Genomic DNA, 17,379 nt, shown 5'->3' with positions numbered 1-17,379 from the left:
TCCAAAAGAATCATAACGAGTGAAATGTCCATAGTGCATGGGAGGGGAGAGTATATATCTACAGCCACGGCGCCGGCCGGGTAAGTCCAGATCATGAAACCAAAATAAAAACGAGGAACTGCCACGAATGCAAAACGTCAGCCACGTAGCTATACCAATGATGCCGGAGGGACCACGTACGAAGACAATCAAGACGCCGAACACTTTCAGCATGAGCCAGCGATTGCTCGAAATGCTCGCATAGTATTTCAGGAGTTCCCGCTGGGCGCCACCGACGTTGGCTGCGATATCTGCCGTGTCTGCGTCGATTCGCTGTACAGTTTCTCGCTGCTCGGCGACCATGTGTGCGAGTTGGTTGAAGATTTGACCGAGCTCTGCGATGGTGGATTCAATGGACTCGATAGCGGTGGACCGGGATTGAATGTAGTTGTCCTGTAGTGGTAACATTTATAAACATGTTGTCCTTGAGCTGAGAAGGGAATGACGCACCTGTTGCTCTACGAGCTGCATCTGCATGAAAGCACCTCCGCCATTCTGACCAGCCATACCTTCTTCTACTCGGTCGAGGTCAAGGGCAAGCATGTCGCCGTTCGGTGTGGCGCGACCTTTGCCCTTGGTGTCCAACCGTCCAGTGGACCCATCGCCCATGGGATCTGCCCGCTGTGTGCTAGAGAAGAGATACGAATCTGTTTCTACATCGTTAGTAATTATGGAAGGGGGATATTCGCCAGTTGCACTTACTTGAAGGTGCTTGGTTGGCCGCAGTAGCGGTAGAGTACATGAACTGCTCCGTCCGGTCTTTCGACTCTTTCATGTTCTGAGTGAAATTGCGGTGAATCTTCTGAGAGCATTTATGCGCTTAGAACAGTAACGCACCTGTGTCCGGATCTCGAGCACGTCCTTGAAAGTCATACTCGTCTCCGCAAGTTTGTTCTGCAGCAGCATGACGACGTTGTTGTTATGCTCATCCAGTTGTTTTGACTCAGGTGACTTGGAGGTATTCTGGAGTTTGCGTTGTTTGACATAGGCCTGTAGGGAAGCTATCTGCTTGTTGATGTTGGCAATGTCTTGCTTGATGACGAAGGTGAGTTCCTATTTCGAAGGGAAACGCGATAAGTCCCATTGACCATGCATAATACAACATAGAGAAGCGCACACTGATCTCGACAGGCCTGTCATCGAACAGGGTTTTCCGCTTGGCAACTATAAGAGCACATCTGTCTCAGCTTCCGCCAGCACCTGAAAGGAATTCTATCTCGAGACGAACTCACGCTGGCCCAGCTTCGTCAACTTGATTCCCGTGGTACTGATATCCTTCCCAATAGAAGTCGCCATCCTCGAAAACTCACTCTTGTTGTGCCCTCTCCCATCGAGCAAACGCTGCTTGGCTTCCGCGCCCCGTGAACTGTCGTGTGCAACTTGGGAAACTCGTACGAGAAGCTAGCATGAACAGACACTGACTGAAGTTCACGGGAGGTACAAGGGCAAGACTTTGAACATTGAGTTCCTGTTCCGTTAGGACAGGTCTTGAGACGAGCTATGTCACAGCGTCACGTCACGCCTCTTCGGTGGCGGTGGCGTCTTTTTCCTGGGAGTCGTCGCTCGAGATTTTTGTTACGGTCACTCGTCCTCCATCACTCTCGGTTCCCGGTCCGTCCCGGTCCTTCCGTCTCGTTCCGGTCAGTACTACTATGCCTGGGCCCTGCGTCGTGCAGCGCTCAAATATGCCTGACAAGTTCGAACCAACAAATGTGGACTAATTACAGCTTACATTCTTCCAAACATGTGAGGATTCTAATGTCTCAAGCCACGGGCATGCCGTGCTGGTTCTTTCTTTGAACGGGAGGTGAACGTGCTGTGAGCTTTAAACTTTTGTGGCGTTTTCGCCACAGCAAGGGTTGCCAGTATCTTTTTTTTCAGAGATCTTTGACGAGAAAGCTGGTCCAAAGATGCATTATGATTAGGCGGCCAGCGTTGTTCGATCTGAAGGAACAGGTCTGGCCCGGAGGGCGTGGAATACAACATTACCCTGCAAAGCGCCTCCTATTCTGAGCGATATAACTCCGCGTCACACCGTTAGTGATATTTGTGACGACTCCACTATCGGGTGTCACGCCTCAGCTTCATTGGCACCGCCATCGTTCAGCGCTTCAGTCGTTGTCCATTTTCCTTTACACTCTTTCATTCTGCGCCCTTACAGCACACCCTCGGAACCTTATATTCTTCACATATTCATATACCCGACTTCCCCCTAAATCCACCACTATGCCAGTCCAAGACCGAACGAAAGAGTTCCGCGCGTGCGTGGATTCTATCCGGAACAGGTCCAATCTACCTTACAGCCTAGTACATTCCAGGCGGTCCCGAGTTTGCTGCTCCATCGCTTTCTATATCCGGCTTCAACGTCCTCGTCTCGTCCGCATCCTCTTTGCTCTGCTCCAACACCCACATCGCTATACTTCTCTCGTCAATACCATCATCGACCACGATACGTATCTCCCTCAGGCTTTAGGATGAATCCGAACCATCATCCAGCTACACCTCTCTCGCCTGGTCGCAAGTCAAAGGTTCTCGTACTCGGTGCAGGAAACTTTGGGAGTTGCCTGGCTGATCATCTCGGAGACTCGAGCCACGATGTCTATATGTGGAGTCGCGAAGAAGACCTCATAGACTACTTCAACCAACACCACAAAAATCTGCGATACCTGACTGACCACGATTTCTCGCTCTCTGTGCAAGCAATTGGACCTGAGTTACCTTCTGCCGAGTTCATCAAGACCGTCGACGTCATTTTGTTTGCTATACCCACGGAGGGTGTGAGGTTCGTCCTCATCCGGAAAGGGTATTGGCGGTGAGCTGCTGACTTGAAGTTTGTCTAGATCGACACTGACGCAACTGCGACCGCGCCTGGACGAGAAGAATTTGCCGTTGTTAATCTTCGTCAATAAGGGTATCGAGACGTCCACGCATGCTTTGACTTTGGAGATCATCGTGGACACCTGCGGAAAAGATATAGCACGGTGTGCGACGTTCATTGTGAGTCTGTCATAATCGATACAACCAATTATTCATAGCAGTCCGTGTTCATGTGATTCCTGCAGTCCGGTCCTTCGTTCGCAAAAGAAAGTAGGCGCTCGAAACACAGAATGTTCGCACCATCCTAATTCTATTGATAGTTGTGAGACGACAGCCCACCTCTGTCTCTGTGGCCTCACTGTCCGAGGCCCATGCGGATAAAGCCTCGCAGTTATTCCATCAGCCGTGGTTCCGATGGTCCGTAGTGTTTGAATGATGAGACTCGGTGTTTTCTGACCCACGGACAGCTATACGGGCGGGGATCCCATTGGAATCGAATTGGCGGGCGCTCTAAAGAACGTTTATGCTATTGCTTCGGGTCAGCCTCTATCTGGAGTAATTTTCGAGATACTTGAGCTCACTCTTGCCAACTCAGGGATAGGAGAGGGTCTGGGCTTTGAGAATAACACGAGAGCTAGTGAGCGCTACGCCCTCGACTTAAACGAAATCGTAACTCTTTGTATCTATTCTAGGTCTCATCACCCGAGGACTTGCTGAGATGACAAGGATCGGCGTCGCATATGGCGCCAGTCCGCTCACTTTTCTGTCTCTAGCCGGCGTAGGGGATCTGTTCTTGACGTGCAGTTCTCCGAGCAGTCGTAATTATACAGTAGGATTCCGGCTCGGGAAGGGTGAGGCATTGGATGAGATCATCAAGACATTGGGTAGTGTGGCCGAGGGTGTGACGACGGCTAAAGGCTTGAAGGCGATTATTGACAAGCTTGGGGTGTACGCGCCTATCGCGACTGGGGTGCGTGCGCTTGATTTACGTCGTTCGTCAGATGCTGGCTTACTGCAGGGATACGACCGGCGACCGTGGAGCAGGTGTATGAAGTCTTGTACGAGGGTAAGTCATGGGAGTCTCGTTGCTCGGATATACGTGGAGATTGATTGACTGAAATGTGTTTCATGAGCAGGAAAGAATGTGGAGGAGGGAGCGCGAGCGCTGATGGAACTTCCTCCGCAAAAAGAAGTGGATCTTCCGGAAGGAACCGGGGGGCCGTTGAAGGAGCTGATGAGAAAGCTGGGTGAAGCGTAAAAGTGTATGCTTTGTACGATACCTCTGTGCCGCTGGATATGGCAGCCGTTGTTGAATTCATGAACGGACAGGCGCAATTCGTCGGAGCCAAGATGAAGCCACGCGACGGAAGCCAGGCCGCGGGATCGAAGTGCCTGATGACAGGCTCAAATGGGCTGATCAGATCTCGTTATCTCGATCTGTCCCACGCAATTTTTTGAAAGAAAGGTCGTGGCCACTCGCGCTCGCGCTCTCCTCCTTCCTCGTCCTCGCCATCCTCAACGCTTTCCTTTCGTACTCTTCATCCAGCCTCATCTCCCCACTCGTCCCCGGATTTTCTTAGGCTTTACCGTCTATTTTATCCTTGCAAGTGCTATGGTCTCTGATCTCTGGAAGGCTTGTTCCGAGGGCGACCTCCAAAAAGTCAATGAACTTTTGGTCGAGGCGTCCATCGCAGACATCGAGGTCAAAGGTGCGTAAATCGATCTACTGGGCTGTTCCGGTGACTCTGAGTATAAGTACTGATTTTTGAATCATGTCCACCCGTTTGCACTAGATCAGGATGGGATGACTCCGCTCATCGAGGCCGTTAAAAACGGGCATCTGGAGGTGGTCAAGGTGCTCCTGGAAAAAGGTGCGAATCGTTGTTTCTGGTTCAAAACATCTTGGAGCTTATGTTCTACGACTGCCGAAAGGTGCCGATCCTTTGAACTCGTCCCACCAGGGTTTGCCTGAGCAGCACACCGCCGATCCTGCCATCATCGAAGCTATTCGTGCCAGAATAAATCCACAGGCGTTCAGGCCACCCCATCCAGGATATCCGATGGATCCCAACGTTGATCCCTCCAAGGGTGGGTACTACATGCCTCCACCCGTTCCGTACGGTTATTATCCCGGCATGCCCGTCCCGCCCCTTCCCGAGGGCGCGGTCCCTTATTACCCTCCGCCCGCACCGCCTGCCCATCCCACCGACGAACAGTCTCATGGAGGCCAGCTGTCCAACCTTCCCCCTCCCGAGATCGCACGCCTCATTCCCTGCAGATATTTCCCCACCTGCCGCTATGGAGCTTCGTGTATGTTCGCTCATCCTCAAGGGCCTTATTACCAGGGTTCCATGCCCCCTCCCGCTCAGTATCCCACTCATTATGAGCCCATGAGTGCCCCTCCTTATGCCCCCAACTTCTATCAGATGCCACCGCCTTCATTTGCCCAGCCTCCTAACGGCATCCACCCGCCTCACATGACTCCGCTTTCTCCCCAGTCTGGCATGCAGTCGCCACCCGCGATGCCCCATGCCAGAAGCAACTCCGAGATTGTGTCCCCGTCGCAGCCGCCGTTCACTCCGAATGGTGCTCCCGCACCTACCATCGTCCCGTACCCAATCTCTCCCATCTCTCCATCGTATTCTCAGTCTGGTCAGGCTCCCCTTCCTCTCTCCATGCCGCCTCCGATCAACTCCGTGCCGCTGCCGAACGGTATGCCTCAGTCTCCACCGGCCATGTACCCTACACAGCCGACTGCTGCTCCGAATCCGTCCGTCAACGGCTACGATCCTCGCAGGAATTCTATCAGCCAGTACCCACCGGTGCCACCCGCTCAGAGGGCACCGGAAGTCAACGGCATGCAGAGATCGCCACCACTTGTTGCTGACCCATACGGTCCGAACGGTCATCGCGATGGGATGGGCCACCACCGACGAGGAAGCGGTCTCCGTAAACCTCCTTTCGCCGCTAGGAAGCCTCCATGCCTCTTCTACCCGTCCGGCAGGTGCAAGAATGGGTAATTAGATTATCTAATATAGCTCAATGTGAATGCCTCGAGACTCATCTTCGATGTTCATTTCAGGTCCGACTGTCGATTCCCTCACGTTATGCCCGATAGCGCACCCATGCCCCACCAGCCGCCGCACTTCGCAGGTCGTGGCCGCTTCCGTCCCCCGCATTTCATGAACGGATTCCACGCCGCGAACGGCGTGAATGGTCACGAGCAGAATGGATCCATCGAGGAAAAGTTTGCGGCCTTGACCGTTCGTGAGGTCAGTCGTTGTTTCCTCTGGAAGATATACACCTTTTCTTACATACTTTTATAGAACAACGTCCCTCCACGCCGACCAGAAGTGAATGGCACCAACGGCACCGGTGGTTCTCCCGATGCCGCCAACCGTGCTCGTCTTCCACCAGTGCCGAAGCCCGTTAACGGCCCGGTGACTAATGGGCCACGTCCTGTGAAGCCTATCGCCTCAAAACAGCGCGTACCTAACGCTGATGAGTTCCCTGTCCTCGGTGGATCGACGACCCCTCCCGCCCAAAGCCCTGGTATCAACGGTCATATGAATGGTCTTTCAGGCCCGACCGCCGCGCAAGTCCTGCGAGCACCTCCCCCTGCCCGTAAAGATAGCTACAGGGATACCTCGACCTCGTCGCGCAGTCAGACTCCCGAGTCGGCTCAACCCACTCAAGTAAGTGCTTGCCCTTTTCATGCTAGGCTTGGAGCTCAACTTCTGTCTAGCCCTCTAAACCCGCCTCTGAGGTGAATCACGCACCTACTTCTGCCCCTCTGCAGGAGCCCGTCGTCAACAAGCTTCCTGTCTCGTTCGCCGCCGTCGCTAACGGTGCGCCCGACGCTGCCAAGGAAGTCTCTGTATCGGCGTAAAATGGCTGGCTAGCCAACCTTTTCGCATCCCTCATCGTCATAGACAATGCATCATTACGCCTCGTGTATTTCTTCCATATGTTCTATCTCTCTACTTGGTCGTTCGTCAGTTCTCCTCACTCTCGTGTTGGGCTCTTTCTCTGTCTTTTGCTTCTCCTGATCCGGGGTGTGCTTGATTCACTCTACATCTTGCTTCCGCTAATTTGCAATACGTCACGGACCCCTCCCTGCTCTGCGCAAGTTTAGGTTCCGTCTCCCCGCATTCATCAAGATCGTTTCAAGTTCATACTTATATCAAATCTCTCTCACTCTCTCACTATCGCTGCACCTGTGTTGTCGAATTGCTTCTTCTAGATTCGCACTTCTCACCGTTTCCTTTCCTCACCCTCATGCTCGTCCCGCCACCCAGCGCCCGCACGCTCAGCCAATGCCCCTTCTTATTCGCATGTTTATCCTATCTCGGTTCTCTTTCTGATACTCGAGACTGCTGGCCCTGTCCTCGTCTCGGCTTACTTTGTCACCCAGATATGCTTTTCGCCTTCTCTTTGTCTGCCTTTGTGTCTCAGCTCACTGTTTCGTACGTATTCTGATCGGCCTGTGTCTATCTATTTTTCTTATTCTCTTTCGTTCCACATACTTACCCTCTGTCGCTCTTTTTTCCCCGGCCCATTCGTCCCCGCCATCGTACCGTTCTACCGTTCTTTCACTATCATCGCACGGCCTCCATGGAGGTATAAAAGCAATTACATGGTCTCGACGGTTGTAGTCTCTCACATCTGTTCCTCACTTCGTCTTTTTTTCTTCTTCCTCTTTTTTCTGCTTCCTCTTCACTATTCAGCCGCTTACTACCCCCCTACTCCATTGACATGTAAACGATGCTTCATACTGTAACATCCATTCGCTGTCAGTATATCAGTTACGCGACCTCCTCGGTCGTCTGACCATCTTTTTCTGCACATACATCCACACATTGATTGTCCCGCACACACACTCACACACATACTCACATATTCACCGACATCGCCGTATACGTTCTCGGTGTCACGGCTTATCGATTATCGCTGTGGGCTTTTGTTGCCAGTGGGGCGACAGTCACAGTAGTATAATGATCACTATCCTTGTCCGCGGCGCGGGCATGGGGCGTCGTTCGCTCCCTCGGGAATATTTAGCGTGTGTGTTTTGGGTACTTTGAAAATTGTGTCGAGGCTGGCAGATGGTGTGGCCCAGCTTTCTGGTTGCGCCACTGTAAATCTTTTCGGGAGATGCCGAGCCACCTTGAAAGGCCCAGAGCAAGTTCGAACTTGAGAAACACAAGAGAAATAAGTCGAGAAATTTCGTAGACGATCATCTCACTCGAGGTCATAACGAGTATCATGAGAGCCATCGCACGCCGATATTGAGGAAAGCATTCTAGGTTACAAACATACTTATGTATCTGCGCTAACTTACCATCAAATCCTCATATTCAAAACTCGTATCCCTCCGCCTCCCATTCTCTTTTATTTCTCTCACACAAACCCTTCAGTTTCTAAGCCTTCCACCCCTCCAAACTCCTCATCTCGACCCCCTCCGTCCCCGTAACCTCCCCAATCCTCCACACCTCCCTCTCCCCACTCTCCCCAAGCACCCTAATCACCTCCTCGACCTTCCCCGCCTCAACAACCAACACCATCCCCACCCCACAATTAAAAGTCCTACACATCTCCAACGGCTCGATCCCGCCCTTCTCCATCAAAAATCTGAACACGGGCGGTAAAGACCAAGCGGAGACGTCGACGTAACAGCCCAGGCCAGAGTGCTTGGGGAAGATCCGCGGGATGTTCTCGATGAAGCCACCGCCGGTGATGTGTGACATGGCTTTGATGAGGGAGAGGTGGATGGCTGGGAGGAGGGATTTGATGTAGATTTTGGTGGGTTCGAGGAGGGCGCGGCCGAGGGTTGGTTGTTGCTCGGTCGAGGTGGACGACCAAGGGCAGGGGGAGGAGTAGGTGAGGTCGGAGAGGGAGACGACTTTGCGGACGAGGGAGAAGCCGTTGGAGTGCAGGCCTGAGGAAGGTAGGCCGAGGAGGACATCGCCGGGTTTGATATCAGGCTTGGGAAGGATCTGTGAGCGTTCGACCGCACCGACAGCGAAGCCGGCCAGATCGTAGTCGCCTGTTCGTTATAATCGTCAATGCCCGTCAGCAAAAGTGTGCGTAGACGGTTAAAAGGTGAATGCAGCAAAAGATAGCTCACTGACCAGGCTGATACATCCCAGGCATCTCAGCCGTCTCGCCCCCAATGAGCGCACATCCCGCAATCTGACAACCCTCCGCGATACCTTTGATAACCTGCGAAGCAACGTCGACCTCCAACTTGCTACACCCATAATAATCCAAGAAATAGAGCGGCTCGGCCCCTTGCACGATCAGGTCGTTCACCGACATCGCGACCAGGTCAATCCCTATACGTACATGTGCACCCAGTCAGCCAACGCCCCAACTAACACTCTTGAAACTTCGAAACATGTATGCCAAAGAGCACGCACCAACAAGATCATGTATCCCCGCATCCACCGCCACCCTCAACTTCGTGCCCACCCCATCCGTCCCGCTGACGAGCACCGGATCGACATAGCCCGTCGCCTTGAGGTCGAACACACCGCCGAAACCACCGATCTCGGCGTCCGCGCCTGAACGGCGCGTGGCGCGCACGTACGGCTTTATGGTCTCGACGAGGGAGTTGCCGGCGTCGACGGAGACGCCGGCTTGGGCGTAGGTGAGGCCTGTGGATTGCGATTGGGACTGGGATTGTGAGGCTGCTTTGAGTGCTCTGTTGGAATTAGGGGGTTTGTGAGAAGATGGAATGGTATGTGGTGATTGTGGCGGAGAAGGAGGTTAAGGGTAGGTACCTGTGGGCGATGTCGCGTCTGTAGGTCTTTCCCTCAAAATCGACCTTGTCGACAGCAGCGTACACGGCATCAAGTGCTTCCTTCAAAGTCGGAGCATGTGCCGAAACGGCAATGACACGGCCGCCTGAAGTTTTAATCACGTTCCCGGACTGAACGGTTCCAGCGTGGAAGACGACGGTGTCTGAGTACCAACCAATCAATTGTATCGGTCAACACACTGGTATCGGTATCGCTGCGAGTAAGGATGGGTGGGAAAGAAGACTCACTTTGCGGGACTTCGCCAACGGTGATAGGTTTGCCTTTAGGATAGCTCCCGGGATACCCAGCAGAGGCGAGGACGACAGAGACGGCGGAACCGGGTTTAGTGTCGATCTTGACAGAATCGAGGCGATGTTCTGCGCACGCCTACATATACATTCATCCTTCATCAACACCCAAAGAAATAGTATACGATTGAGGGTAAACAAGAAACGAACCAGGATGACGGCGGCAAGGTCGGTGTCGTTGCTCAGGAGGAGCATCAGAGCTTCGGTCTCGGGGTCCCCGAAACGAACGTTATATTCGAGGACTTTAGGGCCCGATTCTGTTAACATGAAGCCCGTGAAGAGCAAACCTACGAACGGGAAGCCTAATGCACGTCCACACACATTCAATTTTGAGCATTCAAACCTTTGCAAACAACGAAGGCAGGCAGGAGCACACATACCCTCGCGACGCATCCCATTGATCGTAGGCTGCAAAGTCTCCTTCATGATCTGCTCCATGATCGCCCCTGTAGCGACCGGCGCAGGGGCATAGGCGCCCATTCCGCCGGTGTTGAGACCCGTGTCGCCCTCACCTATGCGTTTGTGGTCCTGTGCGGCGGGGAGGGGGACGATGGTGTATCCGTCTGAGAAGGCGAGGACGGAGATTTCGGGGCCTTCGAGGAGTTCTTCGACCACCACTTCGTCGCCTGCGCCACATTTGTATCAGCATTTGAGTTTTCCATATTCCACATCGAGCATCCAGCACTCAAATCTGACTCACCAGCAGAACCGAACGCATGAGCGACCATGATCTCTTCGAGGCCCTTGACAGCCTCTTCCACTGTCTCCGGAATCAAAACACCCTTCCCGGCCGCTAGGCCACTCGCCTTGAGAACAACCTTATGTCCACATGTCCGGACGTACTCGATGGCATCTTTGACTTGGGACGAGGGGAAAATGCGATAGGCGGCTGTGGGGATGTTGTGTCGAGCCATGAAGTCTTTTGAGAAGGCTTTGGAGCCTTCCATGCGTGCGGCGAGGGCACTGGGTCCGAAGACGGGGATGCCAACTGGAGGGCATTATGATTAGATTTGTATGGAAGGTGGGGAGTTAGTGGGTGGGTTACCTTTGCGGAAGTAGGATTCGACGCCATCGACGAGGGGTTGTTCAGGTCCAGGAAGAACGAGGTTGATCTACCCAAGATATTCAGCACCAGAGTCTCAAATCGTAGTTTACGCACATACCTCGTTCTTCACCGCCCATTTTACGAGCAGGCTGAACTGGGAAGCAGAAACGTCCGAGACGTTCGAGATCTTGGACGAGCCCGAGCTCGTTCCTCCATTCCCTGGACAAACATAGATATGCTCTACGAGATCAGACTGAGCGAGCTTCCATGCGAGGGCGTGTTCGCGGCCTCCGTTGCCGAGGACGAGGATTTTGAGGGCCGCCATGGAGCTCCAGAAGGCAGAGGGTGAGGAGATACATTGAAATCGGCGAGCGGTAAATTTCGAGGTTGCTTTGAATGGATCTCAATTTGGATCTAGGTTTTCAGATAAGATAAGATCGATTCGGAATGATAGACTCCGGGTGGCGCAGCGAACTGTGAGGTGGCATTTTGATGTTCTCTTCGTAGGAACAGGCAATAGTTGAACAAGGTATCTTTCGATGGGGATATTGCAGTAATCTTATGATAGACTTCTGCTTCGCGGTCCGACATGAGCCTGAAGGAGTTAGGGGGATGCCAATGATGCGTGTTGGACTTGGCGCCACACAGGTACGTGAGGCACCTGTTGGGTGCGACAAGGAAGCAATCGGAAGTGAAGAGACGAGGGAAAGCTTGGATGCGGCGAGAAGAAACCGCAGCGCGCACAAGGAGCGAACACGGGGCCGTGCGCAGGGATTTCGTCGGCAAAGGTTATACGGTTCGCGCAGTGTGAGCAGTGGGGGAAAGACGAACATACAGGGAAAGACTCCTGTATTTGCCCACGCATTATCTTTACTGCTGCTCGTCATGTCTGCCGGGAGACAGACGAGCTGGTACGAAGAGACGTACGGGTTCGGGCTGGAGCCGTACGAGGAGGTGAGCTGCTTGTGTGGCGAGCATGATCGCTTTACGCGAGATTAGGGAAGCACGCGCCTAATTTCCTTTTTGCACTTCGCAGTCCCAGCCTGAGTCGTCGGCACGGCCAGCGACGACCTCAACGACGACGACGACGACATCGCGCTCGTCGACGCCCTCAGATGCCAGCACTATCACTGACCTCAGACCAATGCACACGGCCGTCGACCAGCCCGCAAAGAACTCGAAGCTGAAGCCGTCGAGGTCCATCTTCACCCGCAGGCTCTCGAAGCGTGCGTCTGCCCAGGACCCGACCAAACCCTCTCGCCGCGCCTCTGCCCAGTCCGACGACAGCGACAACGAGCGCGATGTCCTCAGCCCTCTCCCCAACAATGAGTCCACCGACACCCTCGGTATCCCCCCCGTCGCCCGCTCCATCATCCCCGACGTCCTCGCCACGCTCCCCTCATGGTACAACACTCAGGGCGACGTCGCCTCGGTCATTCAATTTCGTGCTAGATACCCCATACACAACCCAGTTGGCCCTCGTTATTACAAGAATTGTCATCTATCTCCTCCATCCAACCGTCCCTCCTCCGTCTTCTCCCCTTCCTTCCCACCCATGGCTCCCGACCGCATAGAGGACCAAGTCCGTCCCCGCAGTCGCACCCCCTCACGTTCCCCACTCTCCACCCCAAATTCTTCCCAAGTCCGCATCCAAGAGCCTGGAAAGCCTCGCACACGCAAGCTGTCCAATACTCCTCACGATAATGTCGACATGCTCGACGCGTCCGATCCTTGGGGGACCAACTGGCACCACCAGTCTCCATACGATGCGCTCAACCCTAGTCCCGTCTCTGCAGAACCATCAGATGTCAGTATCCACGTTCCCTCTTGTCTATTCAATGTTAGCTTATCATCTATCACAGAACCGCGTGCGGTCTCGATCTCGCATGTCCAGCATGAATGGTAACCTGCACAAGACCACCACGCCATCCCCTTTGTCCCAATCGACATCTGCCATTCACCTCCAATATTCAGAACCCGATGGCGTAGAACTCGGCCGAAAACTGACAAAACGCCGCAAACCGAGCGTTCGCGGCGTGTTCAGCTCTCTTTCGGACAGCGCGCAGCCCGGCGTAATTTCTGCGCCTACTACACCGCTTGACCCTACCTATCAGGATAAAACTGAGCCTAGGACCCTTCTGCGCAAGATGTCGAGACGGACGTCCGGAATGAATCAGCACCTCGGTGTTCCCTCCCTCACGCCAGAATCTACAACGTCGTTAGCGGTGCCCGAGAAGAAGGAAAAACGAACGAGCGTTCTCGGAAAAATAGCGCGTCGGTTCAGCGTCTTGAGGAAAGGTCACGATAACCATAGATCGTCTGGATCCGGTGCCAAGGAAGTTGATGATGACTGGCAGAACGTGAATCGGGCGTCGCTCGAGCCACCTAGACGCGCTTCACCCACGAAGCCCGTGAGGAACAGCGCAGACGCGAGCAAGCGCGTCCCACCTCCATCCCTTGAGCCCGAATATTCTGAGCCACCCACCACCACCAGCGTCAGTCTCGACAGCACGCCCAATAGTGAATACGCCGATCGAAACTCTTCGACTCCTTCATTTGAGGTTCCGATTTCGAATGGGAAACTCACCATCGCCAACCCAGACGTGCAAAGCCTTAGTGATGCCTCTCCCATAACACAACACATGCCCTTCTCCGAGGCCTTTTCGCCAGCGTCACCGGAAGACAAGCCCGTTCCTCCCCTCCCTCCACCCTCTCCATTCAATCCCGACCCTTCACCAACTGTCCTCGTCCAATCACCAATGCAAATAACGCACGAGACTCCTTGGGCCACACCCATTCATCCTTCTCCTCTAATGTCCGCACCAGTAATTTCCTCCACCACGACATTTCCGACCATCCCCTCCTACTCGTCTTCTTCCTCCTCATCTCCGCCTTCTCAGCCTTTAGTTCCTCCACCAGCTATCGCCGCCATCGCTTCTTCGTCTTCTGCGTCGGCCGATTCGCCACTCTCGAGAGCTTCGCTGATGGTGAATCCGCCCACGCCTTATACCCCTCCTGTACAGATACCTCCATTAGCTAGCGTTCCCGTGTCCTCACCTGCACCTGCACCGGCGCCCGTACTACCATCGATCACTTCGCCCGTCTCCCCTCCATCTTCTACACTACCAATCTCATCACCCTTCTCGAACCGCCAACGTTCACCTTCCGTCACTGCACCCGCTCCTGCACCCGCACCCGCACCCGTACCACCGGCAACCTCTCCATCCTCCTCCCCGGTACCCGCCACATCACCCTTCTCGAACCGTCAACGCTCACCTTCGACCACGACTCCTTCCACCACCACCCACACCCACGCCCATACACATGCGCATGCCGAATCATCCTCTGCCTCTGTTGTCGTGACGAGGACTAGACCCGAGATTAAACTCGATATTAATCACACCAACCCCGCTCCCGCTTCGAATGCTCATACTACTCGTCGGACGAGCGAACCTACACCTGCTCCTTCCACTGCTCCTACCACCGCTGCCCCTACCACCGCCGCCACCCCCGCTCCCACCACCGCAACGACTGCCACTCCCGCTACTACTACGGCCGCGACATCCGTCAGTAACGGCAAGACGGAGAGGACGGAGAGGACAGAGCACCAGCACCACCGCACGAAATCGACGAGCCCTGTTCCTGTGAAGAAGCGCGAAACGGAGACGTTCAGACTTGTCAGATCGCCGTCGCAGGGGAATGAGCTGCAGGGTGGGCCTGAAGGCGTCATTGTCAATGGTGATATGAGTGATGCGAACGGTATTAGAGGAAGCGGTGAGATTAATGGTGCAAGTGGAAGTGGGATGACTGGTGGCGGTGGGATGGAGACGATCGTGGCGCATGGGGAGCATTGGGAGGTTGTGGGGAGTCCGGAGCCGGTGAAGAGGAAGTTGGGGAGGGAGGAGTCGAAGCATGGGAGGGGGAGTCAGAGGGAGAAGGAGAGGGGACGTGAGAAGGAGAAAGAACGGGAGAGAGAGAAGGATAAGGAGCGAGAAAGGGAGAGGGAGAGGGACAAGGAGCGAGAGAGGGAGAGGGAGGCGAGGAGGGCAGAGAAGGAGAGGGAGAGGGAAAGAGAGAAGGAGAGGGAGCGGGCGGCGAGGGAGAAGGAGAGAGAGCGAGAGAAGGAGAGGGCACGTGCTGAGAAGGAGAAGGAACGTCAGAGGGAGAGAGATCGTGCTGATAGAGAGAGAGAGAAGGAAAAGGAGCGTGCTGAGCGGGAGAGGCAGAAGGAGAAGGAGAGAGCTGAGCGGGAAAGGGCGAAGGAGCGTGAGCGTTCGGAGAGGGAGAGGGAGAAAGCAAAGGCGAAAGAGAGGGCAGAGAGGGATAGATTGGAGAAGGAGAAGGTAGCACGAGAGAGATCTGAGAGGGAACGGGCTGAGAAACACCATAAGGCGGATTCTAAGGAGAGGGTGGATAAAGAGAAGACCGCCGAAGGTGCGAGCAAGTCGGCTCATCAGGTCTGATTTGTCGACCGTCCCTCTTTACCTTGGAGGTGCTCCTTCCTGACTTCATATGTACATACTTATGCAGGCACGCGCCCCCCACACAGCAGAAACGGACATTCCGCTCAGCACCACCACCATAACGTCCTCTCACGTAAAAAGGAGCAGTTCACCGAGCCGAAAACGCGCAAGTCACGATGAGCGCCGGTCACTCAATGGAGGTGATAAAGCTGTCGCGGAGATTAGTACCAGGACCCACAAGCATTCGGGGGTGGCGAGCGGGAGTGGGAGTGGAAGTGGGCAGGCCCTAGAGCGACGTCCTTCGGCGTCTGCTTCAACCCAACGACCCACCTCTGACGGAACGACCGCGGCAGACTTGCATGCGATCAGGGCGAAGGAAGCTTGGGAGATGGATAGACTATGGAAGGGGCGGAGTCTGGCTTATGGTTCTGAGGGCACACAGGTCGTTTACGCTCAGACCATACACGGAGACGGATCCCTCGCATCCAACGCCAGTATCGAAGGAGAGATGCACAGGATCAGTACCGGACACGGTTCAGCCCACACTTCTTTCAAGCTACAAGCGCCTTTCCAACCCCCAGCTGCTCCTTCATCGTCGTATGACTCGATGTCCAACGGGTCTCCTGTCATCTACGCTTCGGATCCTCATGCATATCCTAAAGAATCCCATGGATATGGGTACAATTCATACCCCGACCTTGCCACCATCCCCTCCGAATCAGACTCTATAGATTCTTCTCCCCGTCGACCGCGTACGAATCCGCTCCCGGAACCTCCGAGGATGTCACCCTATACACCTGCACCACTTCCTGCGTCTTTGAGCGAGCACGATTCCCCGCATTCGGCGGAGTATTGGGCTAAGTATGCGGGCGTGACGAGGGTGCCACCCACGCAGAGTTGATCTATTCGCCGTCGTCGTCGTCATCCTTGTCCTCGAACATGTTGATGTTGATACCATGGACGTTAGTTTCTTCATCTTCTGTGTTACACTACATATTTGCAGCTGCTATGCATTATGACGATTAATTATTTGGCTGCTTCTTAGTTATCTACTTTTTACTTGCTCGCTTCATTTCATTTCATGCACATGCACTTCGGTCTCGAGATGTTTTCTTCCGGCTTCGCAGTCTGCATTATCTACATGGTTATACATAGATCGATCGTCCGTTCGTTTTCGTTTTTTTTTTCTGTCTCTCGCTATTATTGCTCTGATTCTGACTCCGACTCCAGGCTCCTGCTTGTTCTCTCGTACGCTCGCTCGCTCTCTTTCTTGTCTCGTCTCATCTCCGACTCTGGCTACCCCCACCTGCAATTGCATTGGCTTCTAGTCTACCACATTGCACATTGCTCCTTGCTCCGACCCGATCCGTTCGTTCTCATACATTCATATCTCACCCATCATGATGTCTGTCAATGACCTCACCTTTCACGAGCTCTCGTACTTCTGCGTCATCCTTCCAATCCCCATTCTACTGCAGTCTTTCTTCTTCTTCTACAGACCTAGGCTTGCTATCATCTTCGAGACGTCCTTTTTTGTCACTTATCACCTAGTTTTACTTGCTACTTACACAACTCACGGACACTGTTCTTCGAATAACTTTTTTCTTCTGTTTCTGTTTGTTTTAGGGTAGCGCTGGCTGGCTGGTTGTTTAGTAAGTTGTTGGTGTGTTGATTTTGTTTGTGATAAAGACTCCTCGGTGTACTTCTTGCGTTATTTATTTACAGTAATTCTTCATATGTCGACTCTTGAAGGGGCACGGTTTAAGGGCAAGTTGGAGCTGTGATCTACGGGTCATTTTTTATTATTTGATTGGTGTCGTTTCTTGCATCTCCTTGGACACGTCTCGCTGCGAGCTATATATTCATGAGGCACGCGCGAATTTTGATGGACGTGGTATGGAGTTGAACAG

General features: G+C 53.7%; 5 protein-coding genes across 5 annotated transcripts; 3 read left to right on the top strand and 2 right to left on the bottom strand.

Moving 5' to 3' along the window:
- Positions 1 to 10: 10 nt before the first annotated feature.
- STEHIDRAFT_136245 (t-SNARE) lies at positions 11 to 1,405 on the bottom strand (the record flags this gene model as incomplete). Its single annotated transcript, XM_007298715.1, has 7 exons — positions 1,272 to 1,405; positions 1,157 to 1,203; positions 877 to 1,092; positions 742 to 817; positions 490 to 686; positions 181 to 432; positions 11 to 58 (listed from the first exon to the last, which is right to left on the bottom strand). Exons 1-7 carry the CDS (start codon positions 1,333 to 1,335, stop codon positions 11 to 13), a joined length of 900 nt encoding a protein of 299 aa, XP_007298777.1. The 5' UTR covers positions 1,336 to 1,405.
- A 930-nt stretch (positions 1,406 to 2,335) lies between these two features.
- Positions 2,336 to 4,186, top strand: STEHIDRAFT_117332 (glycerol-3-phosphate dehydrogenase). The gene is made up of 9 exons (XM_007298714.1): positions 2,336 to 2,821; positions 2,880 to 3,036; positions 3,102 to 3,126; positions 3,177 to 3,273; positions 3,324 to 3,394; positions 3,452 to 3,493; positions 3,549 to 3,826; positions 3,901 to 3,922; positions 3,993 to 4,186. Exons 1-9 carry the CDS (start codon positions 2,514 to 2,516, stop codon positions 4,112 to 4,114), a joined length of 1,122 nt encoding a protein of 373 aa, XP_007298776.1. The 5' UTR covers positions 2,336 to 2,513; the 3' UTR covers positions 4,115 to 4,186.
- Positions 4,187 to 6,323: 2,137 nt separating this feature from the next.
- Positions 6,324 to 7,724, top strand: STEHIDRAFT_117330 (uncharacterized protein). Its single transcript, XM_007298713.1, has 2 exons — positions 6,324 to 6,551; positions 6,602 to 7,724. The coding sequence occupies exons 1-2, from the start codon at positions 6,423 to 6,425 to the stop codon at positions 6,743 to 6,745; spliced, it is 273 nt and encodes a 90-aa protein (XP_007298775.1). The 5' UTR covers positions 6,324 to 6,422; the 3' UTR covers positions 6,746 to 7,724.
- Positions 7,725 to 8,118: 394 nt separating this feature from the next.
- Positions 8,119 to 11,344, bottom strand: STEHIDRAFT_70955 (aminoimidazole ribonucleotide synthetase). The gene is made up of 10 exons (XM_007298091.1): positions 11,125 to 11,344; positions 11,007 to 11,073; positions 10,662 to 10,949; positions 10,342 to 10,587; positions 10,112 to 10,263; positions 9,902 to 10,040; positions 9,636 to 9,816; positions 9,273 to 9,556; positions 8,985 to 9,188; positions 8,119 to 8,899 (listed from the first exon to the last, which is right to left on the bottom strand). The coding sequence occupies exons 1-10, from the start codon at positions 11,329 to 11,331 to the stop codon at positions 8,274 to 8,276; spliced, it is 2,394 nt and encodes a 797-aa protein (XP_007298153.1). The 5' UTR covers positions 11,332 to 11,344; the 3' UTR covers positions 8,119 to 8,273.
- A 283-nt stretch (positions 11,345 to 11,627) lies between these two features.
- On the top strand, positions 11,628 to 17,186 carry STEHIDRAFT_136242 (uncharacterized protein; the record flags this gene model as incomplete). The annotated part of the gene is made up of 4 exons (XM_007298712.1): positions 11,628 to 11,960; positions 12,043 to 12,813; positions 12,869 to 15,463; positions 15,537 to 17,186. The coding sequence occupies 4 exons, from the start codon at positions 11,628 to 11,630 to the stop codon at positions 16,368 to 16,370; spliced, it is 4,533 nt and encodes a 1,510-aa protein (XP_007298774.1). The 3' UTR covers positions 16,371 to 17,186.
- Between the last annotated feature and the right edge of the window lie 193 nt (positions 17,187 to 17,379).

The sequence above is a fragment of the Stereum hirsutum genome (assembly GCF_000264905.1).
Source record: "Stereum hirsutum FP-91666 SS1 unplaced genomic scaffold STEHIscaffold_1, whole genome shotgun sequence".
In the NCBI taxonomy this organism is placed as follows: Eukaryota; Fungi; Basidiomycota; class Agaricomycetes; order Russulales; family Stereaceae; genus Stereum; species Stereum hirsutum.
Note: the sequence above shows the minus strand (reverse complement) of the source record. Positions and strands in the feature narration are given on the sequence as shown.